Source organism: Oncorhynchus tshawytscha, linkage group LG02 (genome assembly GCF_018296145.1).
Source record: "Oncorhynchus tshawytscha isolate Ot180627B linkage group LG02, Otsh_v2.0, whole genome shotgun sequence".
NCBI classification, from domain to species: domain Eukaryota; kingdom Metazoa; phylum Chordata; class Actinopteri; order Salmoniformes; family Salmonidae; genus Oncorhynchus; species Oncorhynchus tshawytscha.
This window is the reverse complement of record NC_056430.1, coordinates 58,240,655-58,261,062: the sequence shown is the minus strand read 5'-3', so window position 1 is coordinate 58,261,062 and position 20,408 is coordinate 58,240,655. Positions and strand designations below refer to the sequence as shown.

Genomic DNA, 20,408 nt, shown 5'->3' with positions numbered 1-20,408 from the left:
AAACAGGACATGGCTTTGTGTCCATTTAAACCCAGTAAAAACATTCACTACATTTCGATAAATCTCACTCTTACTTTATAGTAAAGACGTGGTTGAAAACCTCAAGATCATACTTACTATTCTCAAAAGTCATGATAGCACTATATTTTACAGTAGTTTCCACTGGTATTTACCTGCTATTAACTAGGATTAAGGCCGGAATTCAATCCGATCACGCTTTGTCGACAATGCACCTTTAAAGGTCATTTCCGATTTAGCCGACATATGCAGCGTTTACTGTGAATGCGTCGCGAAAGCGGGAACATTGCCTTTAAAAGCTGCATTACTGACCAAGCACGATTGGATTTAATCCCAGCCTAGGTAAATGGTATTCTCTGGAATTTACTAATAAGAATTCAACAACTGAGGGCATAACAAAAGCTAACCTTCAATGTTATATTTCAGGGTATCATTCAAATGGGGTGTCAAGTTCAAATAGTCAGTCAGTGTAGCTTAATAGAGTAAATCAAACTTGTAAAGACCAGAACTAAACTATTTTTCAACACTCAAGTTTGCCCCCTTCCCCACCCCAGCCCATTCAAAGACTTCTTCAGTTCCATGACTTTCTGTTGCCTTCTTTTTTTGTCTCCCCATAAAATATTTTCTTGCCAGTAGCAGAACAGACGGTCATTTAGAGGCCGACTGTGGTGGAAGCCGGGTTGGCAGGGCCCTGTTTGCAGACAAACGTAGTACTTCAGCACTCAAGTCCGTGTGGTGGTAGTCCAGCTCATTGGCGTGGAGAAGTAGCTACAGTCTTGTACAGAAGCGACTGGAGTGCATCTAATAAATTTTTTACACTATTGTGCCAACCCAATCAATACAATGTTAGATCGAATATCGTCTTTTCACACGGTCCTTTCCAGCACGGCTTTAGCAACTATGGCGGATGTGTAACCAAGCCAGCTCAAGCTTGTCAAAGCAAATTATTGACCTAAAAACCCCACTTCAAGGACCCAGATTAAACCTACTCCTGGATGAAAAGGATCAATGGAAAATCTCAATTTAAAAAGTGCTTTTAAGTACAGGAATAAGCTTTATCTGGCTGAGAGAAACCAGCCTTAAATGTATTAGATAAAACAGAAAAATACATGGGACCTGACAATGCACTTTCAATTTCTTTTTGGTTGATACAGCCACGGGACAGCTGTACAAAATTATTTGCTCAATGTTTTTTACAGATCATGTCTGTTTAAAAAAAGTCACTGGCACAATGACACCACGCGGTTATGCTGAAAATATAACACATTTTTACGAACTATGAACCAGAGAGCTCTGCCTAAATAGCGTCCTATCCATGGGGTCTACTTGTACATCAAGCTGTCTCACGCTACAGAAACAGGAGATAGACTCCTGTCCTATGAGCAGTTCTGGCTCGAACAAGGTTACTACTTCCTCTTGCTAAAATCAAAGGTTGCGGTGATACAACCAATGGTAATCCTAGTCCCCTTACATTAAGTCTGACCTTTTCAGTTGAACGTTACTGTTCCTAGATCCTGTAGACTACACTTTGAGACCCTATCAACATTTGCTACAGTAGAAGTGTTGCACTAAAATTAGCATGATCAGCACACCAGGTCAATCCATAAATTCTGTAATATCTTCGCTCAATTTAAACAATAAATGTTATGACGCATGCTGGCACTACATGACACAAGAATAGTAATCAATAAAGTTGACTCTGTGATGTTTTTATCAAGTCAGTCATCTATAACTGAGTAAAGCAAATAGACCAGAGGGTGAAAGTTCAAGTCTATCTCTCTGTCTTCCTTTTCATTCCGGCTGCTTTACAACATTGGACAAGGTTTCGGCAGTTAGTAAACTCTACACAAAGCTATATATTAACAAATGGCACATATTCATCTAGCCGTATCCACATAGTTGTTGTGGCCAGTTTATACCATTCAAATGAGAAAAACTGGACAAATTCTGACCATTGCTGTAAATGTAATGATATATTAATGAAAAGGGGACTTCTATATAACATATATAGAAGAGACACATTCAACAACACAATAGTGCATTCAGACACAATAGCTCATAGAGAGACTGAGTTAATGACTGATATTATCATGTGGCAAAGACCACATTCTCGTTGGGATAAGAGAATCCCCAACAAAGATGTCAACAAAAGTAATCTACACAAGGACAGCAGGACTATAAAACAATGTTACTATGATAACGGTTACATTACCATGTTCATTTCTCCTTTTTTTCTATTGCAGTCTAGCCTGGGGTTCATCATAACGAAAATATGAAAATGTATGTCAAAAATGTTTTTGGAAAATAAGTAATTTTGTAGTAAATGTGCTAAACAATAGTAAACAATATCACACAATATAACACAATGACATACTGTTCAACTAATAGTGATGCTATATAGCGTATATCCCTGTTTTGTAAAAAATAAATATAAATTTTTCAAATAACACACAAGGCTCCTATACTAACTGTGTAAAAACATATTGTTAAGCGCTATAATTTCCTAGAATTTGACTCCTTGAAAGTGTATTTGCATGGGATGGCTGGACAAAACAACCACTCCCACCTTCCCTGTCCCCTCTCATGCTATTGTTGTCCTGACTACCCACTAAGAACTAGCATGCATGCCATTTATATAGCATCGTGGATTGTGTGTTTGTAGACAAGAGGTCCTCCTTCAAAAACAGTTATTTACTATTTTAATGTCAACACTAAATTCCTATCCTCCAAAAAAGACACAGCCTTATAATCCAATCTGAAAGTCATCCTTACGCCAGATCATAGTGCTGCCATACTAAACGTGTCCTATCCACCACTGTCTTATAGGATTAAGACACCCAATTTGTTTTATTTTCTAAGAAGTAAAAGAACAACGACGAAATATAATGCTCTTCATCCAACAAATATTACCGTGATAAATTCAACACAGAGGATCCAGAATTCTCTCTCTGGACCTCGCCGTCTATCTGCTGACAGAGCATATAGCATAGCAACACCTATAAACAAAAGGCGACTGCAGTCTCCATCCTTCACTTACCTTGTAGCTGTTTAAAGCGCCCTTCTAACATGTTGTAGTTGAAAGCCACCTGAGCGGGGTAACCAGAGTCCGGGTCAGTGTATTGTACATCTTGCCCACCCAACTCCCAGTCCACTTCCATAGTTCCAAACGAAAACTGGGACCCGCTGAAAGAAAATACCCCCTCGGGAAAAAAAACACAAGCACAGCAAGGCGGAAAAACGGAGGGAAGTTAAGAAGGGATCCAATTGGGCTTTTTTTTTTTGCCTCCTACCGCCAACCTTGCTACACCGCAAGCTCCAAAAAAGAATCCAGTAAAAGTAAGGAAAGGAGGAAATGTTCTCAAGGACGAGACTCTTCCCAGAGCAGCCACTGAAGGACCAGGCGTGGAGAAGCAGGATCTGTGTCAGATAGGGGGCACAACATGCTTCTTCTTCTCTCTTGATTGTTCTGTCTTCCCTCTCAACCCATTCAAAAGCAGCCTCCACCCCACCCCCTCTCCCGCCCCCTCCCTCTGTCAAAAGCAGCCTCCACCCCACCCCCTCTCACGCCCCCTCCCTCTGGTTGTGAGCTGCCCACCCATTCAGGGGTACAGGCTTTTTAAAGAGTGGTATTGTCCCCCCCAAAAAAATCACGGCACCTCATCCTCAACTGGCAGACAATTAAGGAAGGAGAAGGAATAGGTGTCCAATAAAAAAAGAGAATGAAAGGGTTTTTCTCAAATACAGCACACCTTTCATAAGTCTGGGAGGAGGAGGGGATGGGTTTAAAGAGGGGAGGGGAACAGGAGTTTGTAATATCGTCAGTGGCTAGCCACTGCCTGGGAGCTCAGTGATGATGTCACCGCCTCATTTCCATGATGGCCCCAGCAGTGGGGAGAAAAAGGAAGGAGGTTGGGCCATACTAAGCCTGAAGAGAGGAGGGGCTAGAGGGAAGCTAGCCAGGATACAACCCCCCATTTCCCAGCATTGTTGTTCAGTTAGAGACAGAGGAAAAATCTAGCCATTCGAGAAATGTATAAATGCTGGTTTTAAATTATGTGAGCGACCAACGTCCTGTCAAAAAAGTGACTCAACAAACTTCCTGTTTCAGAGGTGAACTGAAAGCCTCCCCCTCTTTCTTCCTAATGGATGAATAGTCCCCATACTGGCTCATGAATGGTTGCTTCCCAAACAAAGGAGGAGCACACTCAACCAGTTTCCACTATGCAGAACATCACAAAGCAAAAAAGATTCTGATTACAAATCAAACATAAATGGTCAAGGTACCTCTGCGAACATTGCCAGGGCAAGGACAGACATATTTCTCTCTAAGCAGAGACACCTTCTATAACAGTTAGTGTTTGATTCTTTGAGGCTTTGAAAGTAGGAGCTTAGTATAGCAACATATAAGAGTTGGGTTAGGACTAAAGATGGTACTGTATCATTTGAAGATTAATCTATTTGTCAATCAAAAAATAAAATGACTCATAAATCATAAAGTCCAAAAGAGGTGGTCTTCACAGATAGATCCCTTAAACAATGTAAACTATGCTTGGGTCCTATTATTGCTCACACAATTTTATTTGCCGCAAAACTGATAAACAACGTAACTGGGAATCAAAACGGCATGCCCATACAAAAAAAGCACAATAAGGGCGGCCTTTTGCATCTCCCCAATGGTCCAAATGTGGAATCCGTACCATTTCTGATATTATGGACAGTAATGGTTATTGAACATTCCAAGATTTGAAAGACACATACACATTACCAGGCACCTCCTTTTTTCTATAGGTCTTATTTACAACTTAAGTCACCTATGCTGGCCTATGGTATCCCTCGGGAAACCCAACTACCGAACCATCTAATATTGGGATTTATAAAGAAATTATCTGGGCTTCCAAAATAACTGATCTCTATAATATACACTGAGTATACAAAACATTAGGAACACCTGCTCTTTCAACAACAGACTGACCAGGTGAATCCAGGTTAAAGCCATGGTCCTTTATTGATGTCACTTGTTAAATCCACTTCAAATCACTGTAGATGAAGAGGAGGAGACAGGTTAAAGAAGGATTGTTAAGCCTTGAGACAATTGAGACATGGATTGTGCATGTGTGCCATTCATAGGGTAAATGGTCAAGACAAAAGATTTAAGTGCCTTTGAACGGGGTATGGTAGTAGATGCTAGGCACACCAGTTTGTGTCAAGAACTGCAATGCTGCTGCAATGCTGCTGCGTGACGCTCAACTGTTGCCCGTGAGTATCAAGAATGGTTCACCACCCAAAGGACATCCAGCCAACTTGACACAACTGTGGGAAGCATTGGAGTCAACATGGGCCAGCATCCCTGTGGAATGCTTTCGACACCTTGTAGAGTCTATTCCCCGACTAATTGAGGCTGTTCCGAGGGAAAAAAGGGAGAGGGTGCAACTCAATATTAGGAAGGTGTTCCAAATGTTTATTATACTCAGTGTATAAACCACTTTTAGAAAGTTCATATTCTGAGCTAGTCATTAAAAAAGTGTGGTCCACAGATATAAGTGAATCTGTACAACCCTTTAACTGGAACAGAATATGGAACTTGGCATCCTGTGATCCGAACCATCAATTTATACTTCACAGACTGTATTTAACACCAAGGAAATGTGTTTCGTTGGATGGAGACATGTTGGATTGGTGGGGTTGGGGGATGGGATGGGAGGTTGGGGGTGGAGGCTCACTTCTTTTTGTTTATTTTCCTTTACATACAACATGTGTTATTACCTTTTAACTCTGTAATATGATCATAATGATCAATACTTAGTATTTATGTATATTTTTTAATGTTTTTAAAATATTTTTGAGTGGCAGCCCACAGGTTAATATGATGATATGAAACCTTATGTTGTACCTGTACCCCACACCCCCAATAATAAAAAATAATAATAAAAAAAGGTGGTCACAAAAAAAGAAATCATTAGTAAAGTCCAGATAATCCTAGTAAATACAACCAAATGAAATCCATACCATACAAGACTAGGCTCTGACCAAATGTTTTCCACAATGATTCCCCCTTGGATTTAGCCACTGACTTAACCATGTAACCTTATACTCATGGCAGTCTCAGGAGTTCTCTGCCGCAGAGTATTTTTGCTACATAGCAGCACCATCAACAATATCCCATTTGTCCTCCTCCTGTTCATGAGAAAGCCTTGTGGCGAAGGAGGAGGCCACAGCTATGCTGCCTTATACCTACTCCTCATGATGTTATGAATTCATGCTCATCTCAGTACCACGAGTCTTGCAAATCGAATCATTACGACAATGGACACAGGGAATGAGAAGAGGCCAGAAAGGACGCCGTCTGTCTGTCTTTCTGCTGTCTGCCTGTCTGTCTGTCTTTCTGCTGTCTGCCTGTCTGTCTGCCTGCCCAACCTTAGATGTAGATCCTTAGATGTAGATCCCAGTAGTTCATGTGCTTGGGCAGTTTGATTGAGGAACACTAGAATTCCCATAATATAAATTGGATTATTATGTGTTAAATAATATTACATTTGTTGTGTCACAATAAAGCATAAGGGAGTGGTAAACAAAACATATTGAAGAAATATACAATGGGTAAAAACACATGATGAATATGCATTCCTAGTTGTACAGAGCCAAAATAAATATGTGAACTGTAAATGGAATGAACGAGACATTAAAGACTTCCTTGTTTTGGTCACAAGGTATCCACAAGGCCATACCCTGCCTAAGGGCTATTCTTCCACAGCCTCCCTATTCTTCCATAACCTCTTGATTACAAGCCTTTTCATCTAGACTTGTAACGCACGGTTTTAAGTCAGATTCTTAGTCAAGAAAAATACACACGTCCTTCCACATGACTCACCTCATAGGAATGTCTATGAAACAGAGAAAGGAAATAGGGTGGTGACATTGGGTTGTGGGTTTCTGGGTGGGTTTGTGTGATGGTCAACCTCTGTGATAATCAGACAAATTGAAAATACCAAAAACTTGAGAGTGAAATCTCTTTAAAATGTCAAATTGAGTTGTTCATAAAAATGACACAGTCATCCATTCCTTTTCCTTGTGGCAAATTTAATGTAGATATGCTTTTATTTTAGGTGGATGTGAAACAATAGGGCCTTCACTGAGCTCATGAAGTAGCCTCTTCTCAAAAGTTTTACATGATGCTACAAAGAATGAGGTCAGAACAATGCATGGAGAATGGCCAAGCCCACAGATTTGCAGTGAGTGGAAAATGTATGCACCAAAATGAACCTTGCTTTGCTGACTTACCTTGAAATAGCAGATCTGTATGCAGGTCTCCTATCTTAATTTGATCACTCTGTTGTTGCAGAGAAGCAGGGTCAAATTAAGATAGTGTGTGTGTGGTGTGTGTGTGTGGTGTGTGTATGTGTGAAGAGTAGCTGCTGCTTTCGCAACAGCTAATGGGAATCTTAACAGAATATCAAATACCAAATAATTTACCCACAATCCACTGCTTTACACTTCCCCATGTGTTCCCATCAGTTAATCTACGTGTCTAATCAATAATTAAAATAAAGAGCCTCACTTAAGATGTGTAGATTCCAATCTGGCTTCAGGGTAATACTTTACATTAAGTTGCTCTTATACCTGTGTAGTAACCCTGCAATTACTACAGTCACAACATTGTTGTTACAAAATAATTGTGTAATATTTTAATACCTTAGTAATTGCATAGAAATGAAGAGCTTGTCAAACAGAGCATGAAAAGGGTGGGACTTAAGTCGGGGAAAGCTCAATTTTATGCAAATGTCCGGCGATGTGGTAGCGTGGTTGATCAATCGAAGCCTACTATAGCTTTTAGCCCCTACTGGATTGGCTGTTGATACCTAGCACTACCTAGCATGCTGTTGGCTGCTAGCACCCAAATGGTAAGCAACTCTGGGAGAAGCTAGTGTTGCTAGGTGAAGCAATGCTTGCTTGTGGACATTGGTCATAATAGGTGAGTTTGAAAGCTTACCAACTTACCAACAAAAGAACTTATGGAAAAATACTTTAACGTACTACTTATGTCGTTTTTTGGGGGTATCTGTACTTTACTTTACTATTTATATATTTTTGACAACTTTTATTTTTACTTCACAACAAAATAATGTACTTTTTACATTTTCCTTGACAGTCAAAAGTAGTTGTTACATGATGAATGCTTAGCAGGACAGGAAAATTGTCCAATTCACACACTTATCAATTGAACACATGGTCATCCCTACTGCCTCTGATCTGACAGACTCACTAAATATAAATGCATAATTTGTAAATGATGTCTTGAGTGTCGGAATATAACCCTGACTATCCGTACATTTTAAAAACAAGAAACTGGTGCCATCTGCTTTGCTTAATAGAAGGAATTTGAAATTAAATGTACTTTTACTTTCAATACTTAATATTTTAGCAATTACATTTACTTTTGATACTTATATTTAGAACCAAATAATTTTAGACTTACTACTCAAGTAGTATTTTACTGGATGACTTTCAATTTTACATGAGTAACTTTTAATATTTTAAGGTCATTTTAGTACTTTTTCCACTACTGTTGAACTCCCTGAAATTGGAAGGTAGGAAGATCAATCCCCAGCCGAGTCATACCAAAGACTAAATGTTTTTTAAAATAATGATGCCTCTCTGCTTGGCACTTAGCATTATAGCTTTAAGGATTGGGTGTAAGGCCTTGCAACAGACTAGCATCCTGTCCAGGGGGTATACTTTTAAATCAAGCTGTCTCACGCTACTGGACCAAGAGATATATGTACTCTTCTGGCTCGGACAAGGCTTAATTGTCCAAGGCTTACTTAGGGTTTAATTGCAGGGAACCGGGCTAGTGAGATTTCCTGAGATTTCCCACCCAAACCCATTCTTGTTTCCTGGGGCAAACAATGTTGAGAAACCGTTAAATTATAATAAATATTTATTCCTTTATGCCTAAGGAAAACATTCCTTAGGACCTCATAATATTTTACCAATCGGACAGCGCTTCATAGGCCTTGGCTACCTTAAAACTAAGCTACAATGATTCTCTCCACTATACTAGCTTATTTTGTCACAAACTGAAATCAGGAGAACTATTAGAGTTTTAGCAACCAGGAAATGGCGGGAGCGATTTCTGCATATTGCAACTTTAACAGAGTATGTTGGCTGCTTGTGTGGGCGTGTGTGCGTGTGGGGGCAGGGGTGGTTGCAGAGTTACCAAGCCACTGGGAATGTAACGATGTCCCTTCCTGTTTGAGTCATACGGGGCGAGATGATTCTCATATGCAACACCGTTACTGTAAACATCAAGTGGGCCCTCTTCAATCAAATGTCTTGAATTCATATGCCGTTGACTTCATTCTCATTTTACAAAGTTTTATTTAAGAACAAAGTTTAATAGCAGAATGACCCGTTTTTGATTCAACCCAGGGCGCCTGGTTACTAGGTTGGATTTGAAGGGCCTCTAGTAGGTACATGTTCATGCAGCCATTGAAGACACTCTTGACTGCAGCAAGTGGAGTTGGGTGAGACGCGTATGCTCCACTGGGCAGGAATGCAGGAAAACACAGTCATGTGAGAAGCAGGATGCTCATCGGAATGCCAAGGGCTTTTTTTCGAGTTCTCAAAACAGCTTGCGGTCTCCGGCCAGCAAGAAGAGAAACCAAGGAACACTTTCTATTTCTGATCATTTTTTTCTCTCTTGTCAAAACATTTTGCTCAATTGCAGGGTTGGCTGCTGGTTCTGTGCAGGCATTTACCTAATGAAACTCTCTCTGTTCCAGTAAGCCTAGGTGACTTTGCCATGGGGATTTTGTATCTAATCTCTCATTTAAAACAGCTCAATGATAGAAAGTCACAACAATTCTACTATTACCAAATGTCATGTCAATCCACCAACAATAATTGCACCAAATTATAATTTCTTATTTTCTCAGTTGAATTTCTCAACACACATTGATCTATATACAAATGAATGATGTGGTTGCCGGGCAGTTTCAAAGAGGTTTCTTCCCTATCTTCCTGTATCTGTCTGCCAACATCTACCTTGAGCGCTTGCTTTGCCTGCCTGGAGTGCCAGGTGGGTGGGGTTTGCACTTTTGCCATCATTTGTATTGGTTTCATTGCATCAGGCAAGCACAGCTCCACTATTTTGAATAGTATTTCAACCGAAGTCCAAGTGTACATCATCATACGACCATTGCTATTCTATGAGATGAAGTGAATGCAATGCCAACAACAGGGGTTATCCTTCTTGGCACTAACTCCTCTCCTCTCTGCCTCACTCACCTGCCAGGGCCTTGATGCGCGAGCGCTCGAACAGGCGAGCTGAGCTGTTCTCGTTGTCCCACTCATCATCCCAGCGGTTGTTGACCGTGTCACTGCTGCTGTACTGCTGCGTGATCTCCATGTGCTCATATTCCGCGGCCACTGTTGTCATCCTGACCTTTCACCTTTGACTTTTTCACCGATTATACTTCCTCATCAGTGGCTTCTGATGAAGCCCTGCAAACACAGACAGAGAGAGACATGTTCACATACATGCTACATTCAGTTAGAACAGCAGGGCTGTATTAGGTTTAGGGTGAAGTTGCCCCTAGATGCTGATCTTGGGTCAGTTTAGCATTTTCCCCTTTATAATGGGTTGGGGGAGGGAAAGCTGATTCTAGTTCTGTGCCTGGGGTACACTTCACTGAGAGGTGGAATTACATATTGTAGATGGCGTTCCAAGTCGTCTTTATGCAGTCATGCTGTGCATCGCAGAAGATTGCTGTATCATATTAATGTGGTTGTGAGATCTGATCATCTGTGCAGCATGACTGCAGAAAAGATGACCTGGAATGCAACCATTGTATAAGGGCAGAACTATGGGGATATTTTCAATAAGATTTCAGCCCGATGTATCACGCTATACTTTCGATTGGCTGCCTAAACATGGTTCATAGGTAGACAAACAGAGCAAGAGTACACAATGTCTATCTCTTGGTTTAATCACATTTTCCAAATATGTCAAGGATTTAAACCCAATTATAGATATGTGAAAAGTGAGAAACTGAATGACAATGGCATTTTGTCATAATAGAAATTACATTCATTATAGGGAAATGGCGACAACAGTGTTTCCCCACTCAAAGTGATTTATTAGCCAACAATGTTTTGCTGCTGCCTAAGGACAAACTAATCAAGACACACAGTGCCATCTTCTGGTAAAACCCGAGACTCACTTCTACAGATCGTTTTCTATCAAATATATCACAATCATTCAGTGTAGCCCTTTCTTGCAGTCAATGACCAAAAGCACCCTCTTTGACCTCATGGGTGGAATGTTATTCATATTTTTTGTTATATTTCAGTCTTCTGTGATGTATATAAAGTTGATGGCAGCATTAGTTTCAAAATTATGATATTCCCATTTTTAAATATAGCTACCCTGAAAGTCCAGAGTGCTTTATTTGAAATAAATGTATTGATACCGAATGGTATCATGTTCAAATTGTTCAGAAATACAGTGTAGACATTGTTAATGTTGTAAATGGCTATTGTAGCTGGAAACGGCAGCTTTTTTATGGAATATCTATGGGCCCATTTACAAACAACCATCACTCCTGTGTTCCAATGGAACGTTGTGTTAGCTACTCCAAGTTTATCATTTTAAAAGGCTAATTGATCATTAGAAAACCATTTTTCAGTTATGTTAGCACAGCTAAAAACTGTTGTTCTGATTAAAGAAGCAATAAAACAGGCCTTCTTTAGACTAGTTGAGTATCTGGGTTCGATTACAGGCTCAAAATGTCCAGAAACAAAGCACTTTCCTCTGAAACTTGTCAGTCTATTCTTGTTCTGAGAAATGAAGGCTATTCTATGTGAGATATTGCCAAAACTGAAGATCTCATTCAACGCTGTGTACTACTCCAGTCACATAACAGCGCAAACTGTCTATAACCAGAATAGAAAGAGGAATGGGAGGCCCCGGTGCACAATTGAGCACAATTGCAAAAAGGTTTTCTAATGATCAATTAGTCTTTTAAAATTATAAACTTGGATCAGCTAACACAACATGCCATTTGAACATAGGAGTGATGGTTGCAGATAAATGGGCCTCTGTACGCCTATGTAGATATTCCATTAAAAATGAGCCATTTCCAGCTACAATAATAATTTACAACATTAACAATGTCTACACTGTATTTCTGATCGATTTGATGTTATTTTAATGGACAAATGTGTAAGTCAGCACTACGGCTAGATGGGGTCGTTCATGGAGCTAACAACTGAACTACAACCTGAGATTGTGTCTTACGTGCAAAACGTGTTTTACGAACACTTGTGTATGTACAGTGCATTCGGAAAGCATTCAGAACCCTTCACTTTTTCCACATTTTGTTACGTTACAGCCTTATTCTAAAATGTATTAAATAATATAATTAATCATCAATCTACAATACCATAATGACAAAGGTTTTTAGACATTTTTATTAATGTATTAAAAATAAAAAACTGAAATCTTATTCATAAGTATTCAGTAGCTTTGCAAACCTGTCATCAAGGCAAAGGATTGCTATTTGAAGAATCTCAAATATAAAATATATTTTGATTTGTTTAACACTTTTTAGGTTACAACATGATTCCATATGCATTATTTCATATGTGTATGTATTCAATATTATTCTACAATGTAGAAAATAGTTTAAAAAATTAAGAAAAACACTTGAATTAGTAGGTGTTCTAAAACTTTTGACCAGCTTAATGAGGTAGTCATGACATAGGCACCTGGAATGTGCCTTGTTAAAAGTTAATTTGTGGAATTTCTTTCCTTCTTAATGCGTTTGAGACAATCAGTTGGTTTGTGACAAGGTAGGGGTGGTATACAGAAGATAGCCCTATTTGGTAAAAAAAAGACCAAGTCCATATTATGGCAAGAACAGCTCAAATAAGCAAAGAGAAACGTCAGTCTATCGTTACTTTAAGACATGAAGGTCAGTCAATCAGGAAAATGTCAAGAACTTTGAAAGTTTCTTCAAGTCCAGTTGCAAAAACCATCAAGCACTATGATGAAACTGGCACTCATGAGGACTGTCACAGGAAAGGAAGAGCCAGAGTTCCTCTGCTGCTGAGGATAAATTCATTAGAGTTAACTGCAGCTCAGATTGCAGCCCAAATAAATGCTTCACAGTGTTCAAGTAACAGAAACATCTCAAGATCAACTGTTCAGAGGAGACGGCGTGAACTATGCCTTCATGGTCAAATTGCTACAAAGAAACCACTCCTAAAGGACACCAATAAGAAGAAGAGACTTGCTTGGGCGAAGAAACATGAGCAATGGACATTCGACTGGTGGAAATCTGTCCTATGGTCTGTTGAGTCCAAATTTAAAAATGTTGGTTCCAACCGCCATGTCTTTGTGAGATGCAGAGAAGGTGAACGGATGATCTCTGCATATGTGGTTCCCACCACGAAGCATGGAGGAGGAGGTGTGATGGAGTGGGGGTTCTTTGCTGGTGACACTGTCAGTGTTTTATTTAGAATTCAAGGCACACTTAACCAGCATGACTATCACAGCATTCGGCAGCGATATGACATCCCATCTGGTTTGCGCTTAGTGGGACTTTCATTTGTTTTTCAACAGGACAATGACCCAAAACACACCCCCAGGCTGTGCAAGGGCTATTTGACCAAGGAGAGTGATAGAGTGCTGCATCAGATGACCTGACCTCAACCTAATTCAGATGGTTTGGGATGAGTTGGACCGCAGAGTGAAGGAAAGCAGCCAACAAGTGCTCAACATATGTGGAAACTCCTTCAAGACTGTTGTAAAATCATTCCACATGAAGCTGGTTGAGAGAATGCCAAGAGTGTGCAAAGCTGTCATCGAGGCAAATGGTGGCTACTTTAAAGAATATCAAATATAAAATATTTTGATTTGTTTAACACTTTTTTGGTTACTACATGATTCCATGTGTTATTTCATAGTTTTGATATCTTCACTATTATGCTACAATGTAGAAAATAGTAATAATAAAGAAAAACCCTTGAATGAGTAGGTGTATCCAAACTTTTGACTGGTACTGTATATAATACATAAACTAATAATACTCCCAATCAGTTGCTTACGGAAATAGGCATCATACCCTACAATAAAGAATAATTAAGAATAAAAGAAAGAAAGAGAGATGGAGGGCGTCATCGTTGGCATTGTCATTATCACAGCTCCTACAGTTGATGGAAGCAGCAGTGTACATACAGTACATACTTTATTTCCCTAACCAGAGGCCTCCACAGTGACTACAGCTGCCTTTTACCCACTTCGCCACTTAGCAGACAATTCTAAGTGCATATGATCATCAGCAGAAACTGCAACCAAAGGGCTCTCCACTTCCTGTAAACATTAGTAGTTGTCTATAGATTGCCTCAGCCTTTTCCTGCTCCTCTGATACTTTGTGTATCCCCCTCTATCCCTCCCCTGTCTAGGCATGAGTCCCAAATGGCACCCTTTTTCCTTTTCCCTAGTGCCCTATGGGCCCTGCTCAAAGTAGTGCACTATAAAGGGAATAGATTGTCATTTGTGACATAGCCTAGGGTGCAGGTTGACATGTATTGTCATGAGTCTTGTCCTGGAGGCGGAACTGAGCGATTTCGGCTAGATATGCTAGCCGCAAAGTCAAAATTAGCTATATTGTAAATATTACAGAAAACTAAAATTCGCTTTTTGGTCTTCATTTAAGGTTAGGGTTAGGCGTTTGCAGTGTGGTTAAGGTAAGGGTTAGGTTTAAAATCAGATTTTATGACTTTGTAGATGTACCAGCTAGTGCTGACACTGCAGAGCTGCCTGCATAACATGAAAAATGCTAACCTGCTCCTAAGACTGCCAAGCCATTACCGCCAAAGAGTATTCAACTCAACCAATTTCATTAGCTGGTTACCAACACAGCTAATGTCTATATTTGACTAGTTATCTGAACATACAAATTCTCAAGTTCTCAGTCTTTGTTTGGTAAAAAATAATTAAAATAATTTTAAAGATGTAGTCCGGGATCTTAAGAATTTACAAATCCGTAGCCTATTGTACGAATTGGAATTCGTAACATACCATGCACATTTTTTTAAATGCAGGATGTAACATATCATACGGCATAGATGAGGTAGAACACAATTGTGCAAAATCTTCAGGGACCCGTTTTGGCACATGATCACAACATTCAAAACTACTGGCTGAAATTATGCAAAAGCATTACTTTACGGCAATCATTGATAATACTTCTGCTCAACTGCTCTGTACTGATCGTTTATGTCTTCTTTAATAAAAAATGTCCATCCGTATTATATATATTTTTCACTTTTACCCCTTTTCTCTCAAATTGGTAGTTACAGTTTTGTCCCATCACTGCAACTACCGTACGGACTCGAGAGTAGTGAAGGTGGAGAGCCATGCGTCCTCTGAAACACGACCCAGCCAAGCCGCACTGCTTCTTGACACACTGCTCGCTTAACTTGGAAGCCAGCAACACCAATGTGTCGGAGGAAACACTGTACAACTGGCGACCGAAAGTCAGCTTGCAGGAACCCGGCCCGCCACAAGGAGTCACTAGAGCGCGAGGGGACAATGACATCCTGGCCGGCCAAACCCTCCCATAACCAGGACGACGCTGGGCCAATTGTGAGCCGGCTCATGGGTCTCCCGGTCATGGCCGGCTGTGACACAGCCTGGGATCGAACCCGGGTCTGTAGTGCGCCACTCGGGAGGCCCCCATCCATATTCTAAATACAAAATAAATGTTCTGTTTTGATGGAATGAATCAAGGGGGGATACATTTTAATCATCATAAGAAGTCCTAGGATTCAGAAAAAAAGTTCTTTAGCAATTATGCATTAGTGATCTTAACATTTACTGGATGTAAGAGGAGATATCAGCCCTCGAGGAAATGGAGGAGGAGATATGGGACGGTATGGAGCTCTTCAAATGGCCTTCGTGTTAATGTCCTGAAAGGAAAGCAGAGCTAATAAGGGTCCTCTGGGGCTAGAACAACTCTAATGGAACAGGTAACATGAGCCCTCCAAACACTCCCTAACCCTGTGGAAAAATCCCATGAAGATATAAAAACAGACTTCCGTCAAACCTAAAGTATGGCAAATATCAAATGCAGAAGTGATGCATTGTTCATATTGAGATACAGGTAAACATATTGCTGGGTGAGTTTAGGTCAAAGGTCAGTCATCAGGTCAGGTCAGACTGTAAGGGGTCAGGTAGTAGATTCAGGTTCATCTATTCATTCCTTGTAAGAAATACCTTAAGAATTTGAATTATGCTGTTAAAATGATGTTATTTCTAGTGTGTTCTTATGCCAAATACTTACTGGGTTTCTTAAATTCCTTCGCGTGTGTACTGATTTTTCCTGCAAGTCGACATGTACTCCCTGCCTACAATATAGCGTACATTTCACTATAGACCTTTCCATCTACTAATTTCAGAGAGGAATAACATGAAACTACCCACTCTGCAAAAACTGGTTGAACCAATGTTTCCATGTCGTTTAAAAAAAGAGTCAATGTGATACCATTGAATCAACATGGAAAACTGATTGGACTTGCAAAAAGTCATCAACGTAAGGGAATTTAGTCTTTTTTTCAGCCAACTTTAAATCCAATGACATGGTGACATGTTTTGTTGATTTCACATGGAATTCACATTAGTTGACAACTCAACCAAATGTAAATCAAAAAGAGATGTTGAACTGACATCTGTGCCCAGTGGGTAGCCATCCTTTCTCTCTAAGAAACACTACAAAGCCCTACCATACCACCACTAGGTGTCCTCCTCTTCCAAAGTCTCTCACAACTGCTAGAATTATCAAGTCAGGCTCAGTACCCCCTTCCCTCTCCTTCTCTCCCTTCCCCTCCCCTCCCCTTCCCCTCCCCTATTGCTTATATGCAGCTGTTGGGTCATTTAATTTCTGCTATGGTCCATCTCAACAGAATCCCTAGATGGCCTACAAAAGCCCTAAATGGCATTGGACCCTCCAACCTGTCAGATCTACGAAACGTCCTTTTTCCTCCCACACACCACGCCTTTGGAACTCCCTTCCCGACAATCTCAGGGCTGCTCAAACCTATGGGATATTTAAAGCAGGCCTTTAGACTCATCTCTATTGGCTGGCATTTCTGTTCGATATATTATAATTTTTCACCCCACAGCCCTTTCATTCGGAGTAGGGTGAAGTTGTCCCTAGACGCTGATAATTTGTCAGGCGGGTTCGGATTGGGTAAAGGAAACTAATCCTAGCCTGTAGGGAAAAGGGGAAACTTCACCCCACAGCCCTTTCATCACACTAAATCTAGGGTTTGGTAAGGATAGGTGAGTAATATCATATCTACACATCACATTTCTATGAGCAACAGTTTGAACATTTCACCTTCTTGAATACACCCCAGGTTAAGAATTATGGCAAAGCAGTCCAGTTCAGCGGTTAAGAATGTTGGTCCAGTAACCGAAAGGTCGCTAGTTTTAATCCCCAAGCTGACTAAGGGAATTATCTGTCAATGTGCCATTTAGTAAGTTGCTCTGGATAAGTTGCTCTGGTTAAGAGTATCTGCTAAATGACTCAACTATAAATGTAATGATATTTCACTCGCAGACACAATTTCACCCACTAGGGAACGGAGATCCACATTGATCTGAGATGGTGCAATCATAGAATATCAACCAGCATTTTGTCTCTTCAAATGGCAACATTTTAACAATTTATTTTTACAGACAGTCATGTTTACTTCACAGAATGAGAGCAGGCTACAAGAGATACATTCCAGTTACAAGGCACCTCCATTGATGGAATACATGCTATTTACATACATTCCAGTTACAAGGCACCTCCATTGATGGAATACATGCTATTTACATACATTCCAAAAAAACTGAGGCTATGGGGTATATTCAGAATCTGAATGTCCCACCTGCCTCCTCCCCCAAGAAAAAGTATCATGATATTGACACCCTATTCAGATGGTATGAAAATCCAGTAAATGTAGATGTGGGTTTCTCCAATGACATGTCATGTTTCACATGGTATGTATTGTGGATGTCCATCATCCATTTCGTATGGTATGTTATGAATAACAATTCATATGATATGTTATGAATGGCAATTTGTCCAATATGTTACGAATTAGCTAAAGTTATGATATGTTTACGAATTCCAATTTGTTGTGGATAACGTTAGCTAGGTGGCTAACATTAGCTAGGCTAGGGGTTAGGGGTCAGGGTTAGGGTTAATCCTTATGAGTCTAAACTGGGGGATTGTGGGGGGGATTCTACTAAGATAACATATGGAAAGAATTGTTTTAAGATGGTCATACCAAGTATCATTTAACTATTTGATTTTGAATGTTAGGTATTTCTGATGAAACATTTAATTTGGCCTTACTGCTATTAGCCCATAGACATGCATTGAATGGCAGATTCAGACATGGAAAAACAGATGTATTAGAGTGTAGCCCAAACTGTTCGGACGCTTACAGACGTTTTCATGAGAAAACCGATTTTCGGGATGTCTCCTGGTCTGACAATCATCTCTGTAGCTTGGCCACCTTCCACCCATGATGCAGAAAGCCACTATTGGACTGAGACGCAGCCCATGCAAAAAAACTGATATCTCTACCTTAAAACAGAAGGATTTGGATGGGGATTTAATTCATCATGCTAATTAGATTTCACACGGGGGCACGGACATCGACTGTAGGGGGTTAAAGGGTTAAGGTTAGTGTTAGGGTAATTTAACAAGCTAAGTCGTTGCAAAGTAGCTAATTAGCTAAAAGTTGTCCTTGGTTAGATTTGAACGCGCAACCTTTATGTTGCTAGACATTCACATTTTATACGCCCACTCATCCATCGCAACCAACCACCCTACTTTTGGTTTTGCCTTAAGTAACCTTCTGTCTTATGTAACTATACCAAACTAACTTGAGTGTCACGGATTTACATTTACTATACTACATCTAGTCTATGAGACTAGGCTGCTTCCACCCCCTCACTCTGAGCAATAACAGAAATTGCAACAGCTTGGATACTAGCTTGGCAAATCACCATGGAGCGCTATATACCCAGAAACCTTTGTGCTATCTAACAGTTGGCTGTTGTGTGGACCCGTTCAGTCTGAAGCTATCATTTTACCATCTATTCTCAACAATGTCCGTCATGTAAAGCTGTATGGACAAGAGGGGAATGATGGCCATACTATCCTGATATAGCAACCGTCTGGCATAATTTGTTTCAGTAATTTTCATGCATTCTACATCAGCTCACCATGACAGTGCTGTGTGTTTCTAAACTAGGGCTAAGCCGAGGGTATACATGTTTAAAATCTACATAGCAATCACACAATGATGATTTCCTTTGCAAGCAGGACATTCTAGAGCATACAATATGGACACTTTCCCCCTTTTTCAATGTATAAAGCCAGACAATCCTTGTTACATCATACATCCCCCTTCCCAAACACACACGCAACAGAATCTGATTTTGTATCTCCACACACCCACACAGATGCTGCTCTACACCTCGCATCGCATACTGGTGCTACGGATACGGATTGCATCTATTGTTAAGCCCCCCCTTCACTACCTCTGTTTAAAGCGACAGGAGAGACATCATGCCACTCAAGTCTTTGTGCATTCAAACATGTATGCTATCCAAGGCATGTAGTTTTGCAGCTGACCATATAACTGTACGACTGGCTTTTTGTAACGCATCACTAGCATACCAGGCAATCGGATTTTGGGAGGGTCTCCTACTAACTGGACACACATGCATGGAATGTGTGTTAGCGCAAGTGCTTGCTACAGCTGTGCTACAGCTTTTTAGCATGACACACATAGAACAAGGCCCTTACAGAAGGCACTCATTTATATTCTACTGCGTATGTGCTGAAAGAGATACAATTGCTCAGAGTCGGATTTGAAACTAGATAGTTTCTAAATTGTGTAGAATTGTGCAAAAACAAGGCAAATTATGTGAATTCCAGATGATGATATTGGGCTTTGGTTGAAGGGAGGCTTGGGGAGTCCCCATAATACAGTGACTCACTCAGCCCTGAATCCTCATGTACTTTGACATCCGCCTGCGTAACTCAATTGTTTGAGTGCAAATCTTCTATTGACATTAATGTATGAAAGCATGTGCATCAAATGCTAAGATTATGAAGGAAGAGATCCAAGCCTTCCAATCAGATCTTTGTCACCTGCCTCCCTCAGCCCCATTAGCTGACCGTATCTCCTCCAACATTATTATATTTACAGTCGATGCCATACTATGCTAATCCCTTTCTCAAGTGAGTTTGTTGACGTATACCATGTCCAGAAAACACACATTCAAAATTTTTTAATTTTTTTCATTTTCATTTGAGCTA

At 40.2% G+C, this 20,408-nt stretch overlaps 1 protein-coding gene across 1 annotated transcript in view; it reads right to left on the bottom strand.

Annotated features, from left to right (window-relative positions):
• Positions 1-20,408, bottom strand: part of sptbn1 (spectrin, beta, non-erythrocytic 1) — a 91,375-nt gene that overhangs the window by 62,282 nt on the left and 8,685 nt on the right. Inside the window, exon 2 of the mRNA XM_042301522.1 lies at positions 10,303-10,518. Within this exon, the coding sequence (XP_042157456.1) occupies positions 10,303-10,453 (151 nt within the window). The 5' untranslated portion in view covers positions 10,454-10,518. The remainder of the gene's footprint in view (positions 1-10,302; positions 10,519-20,408) is intronic.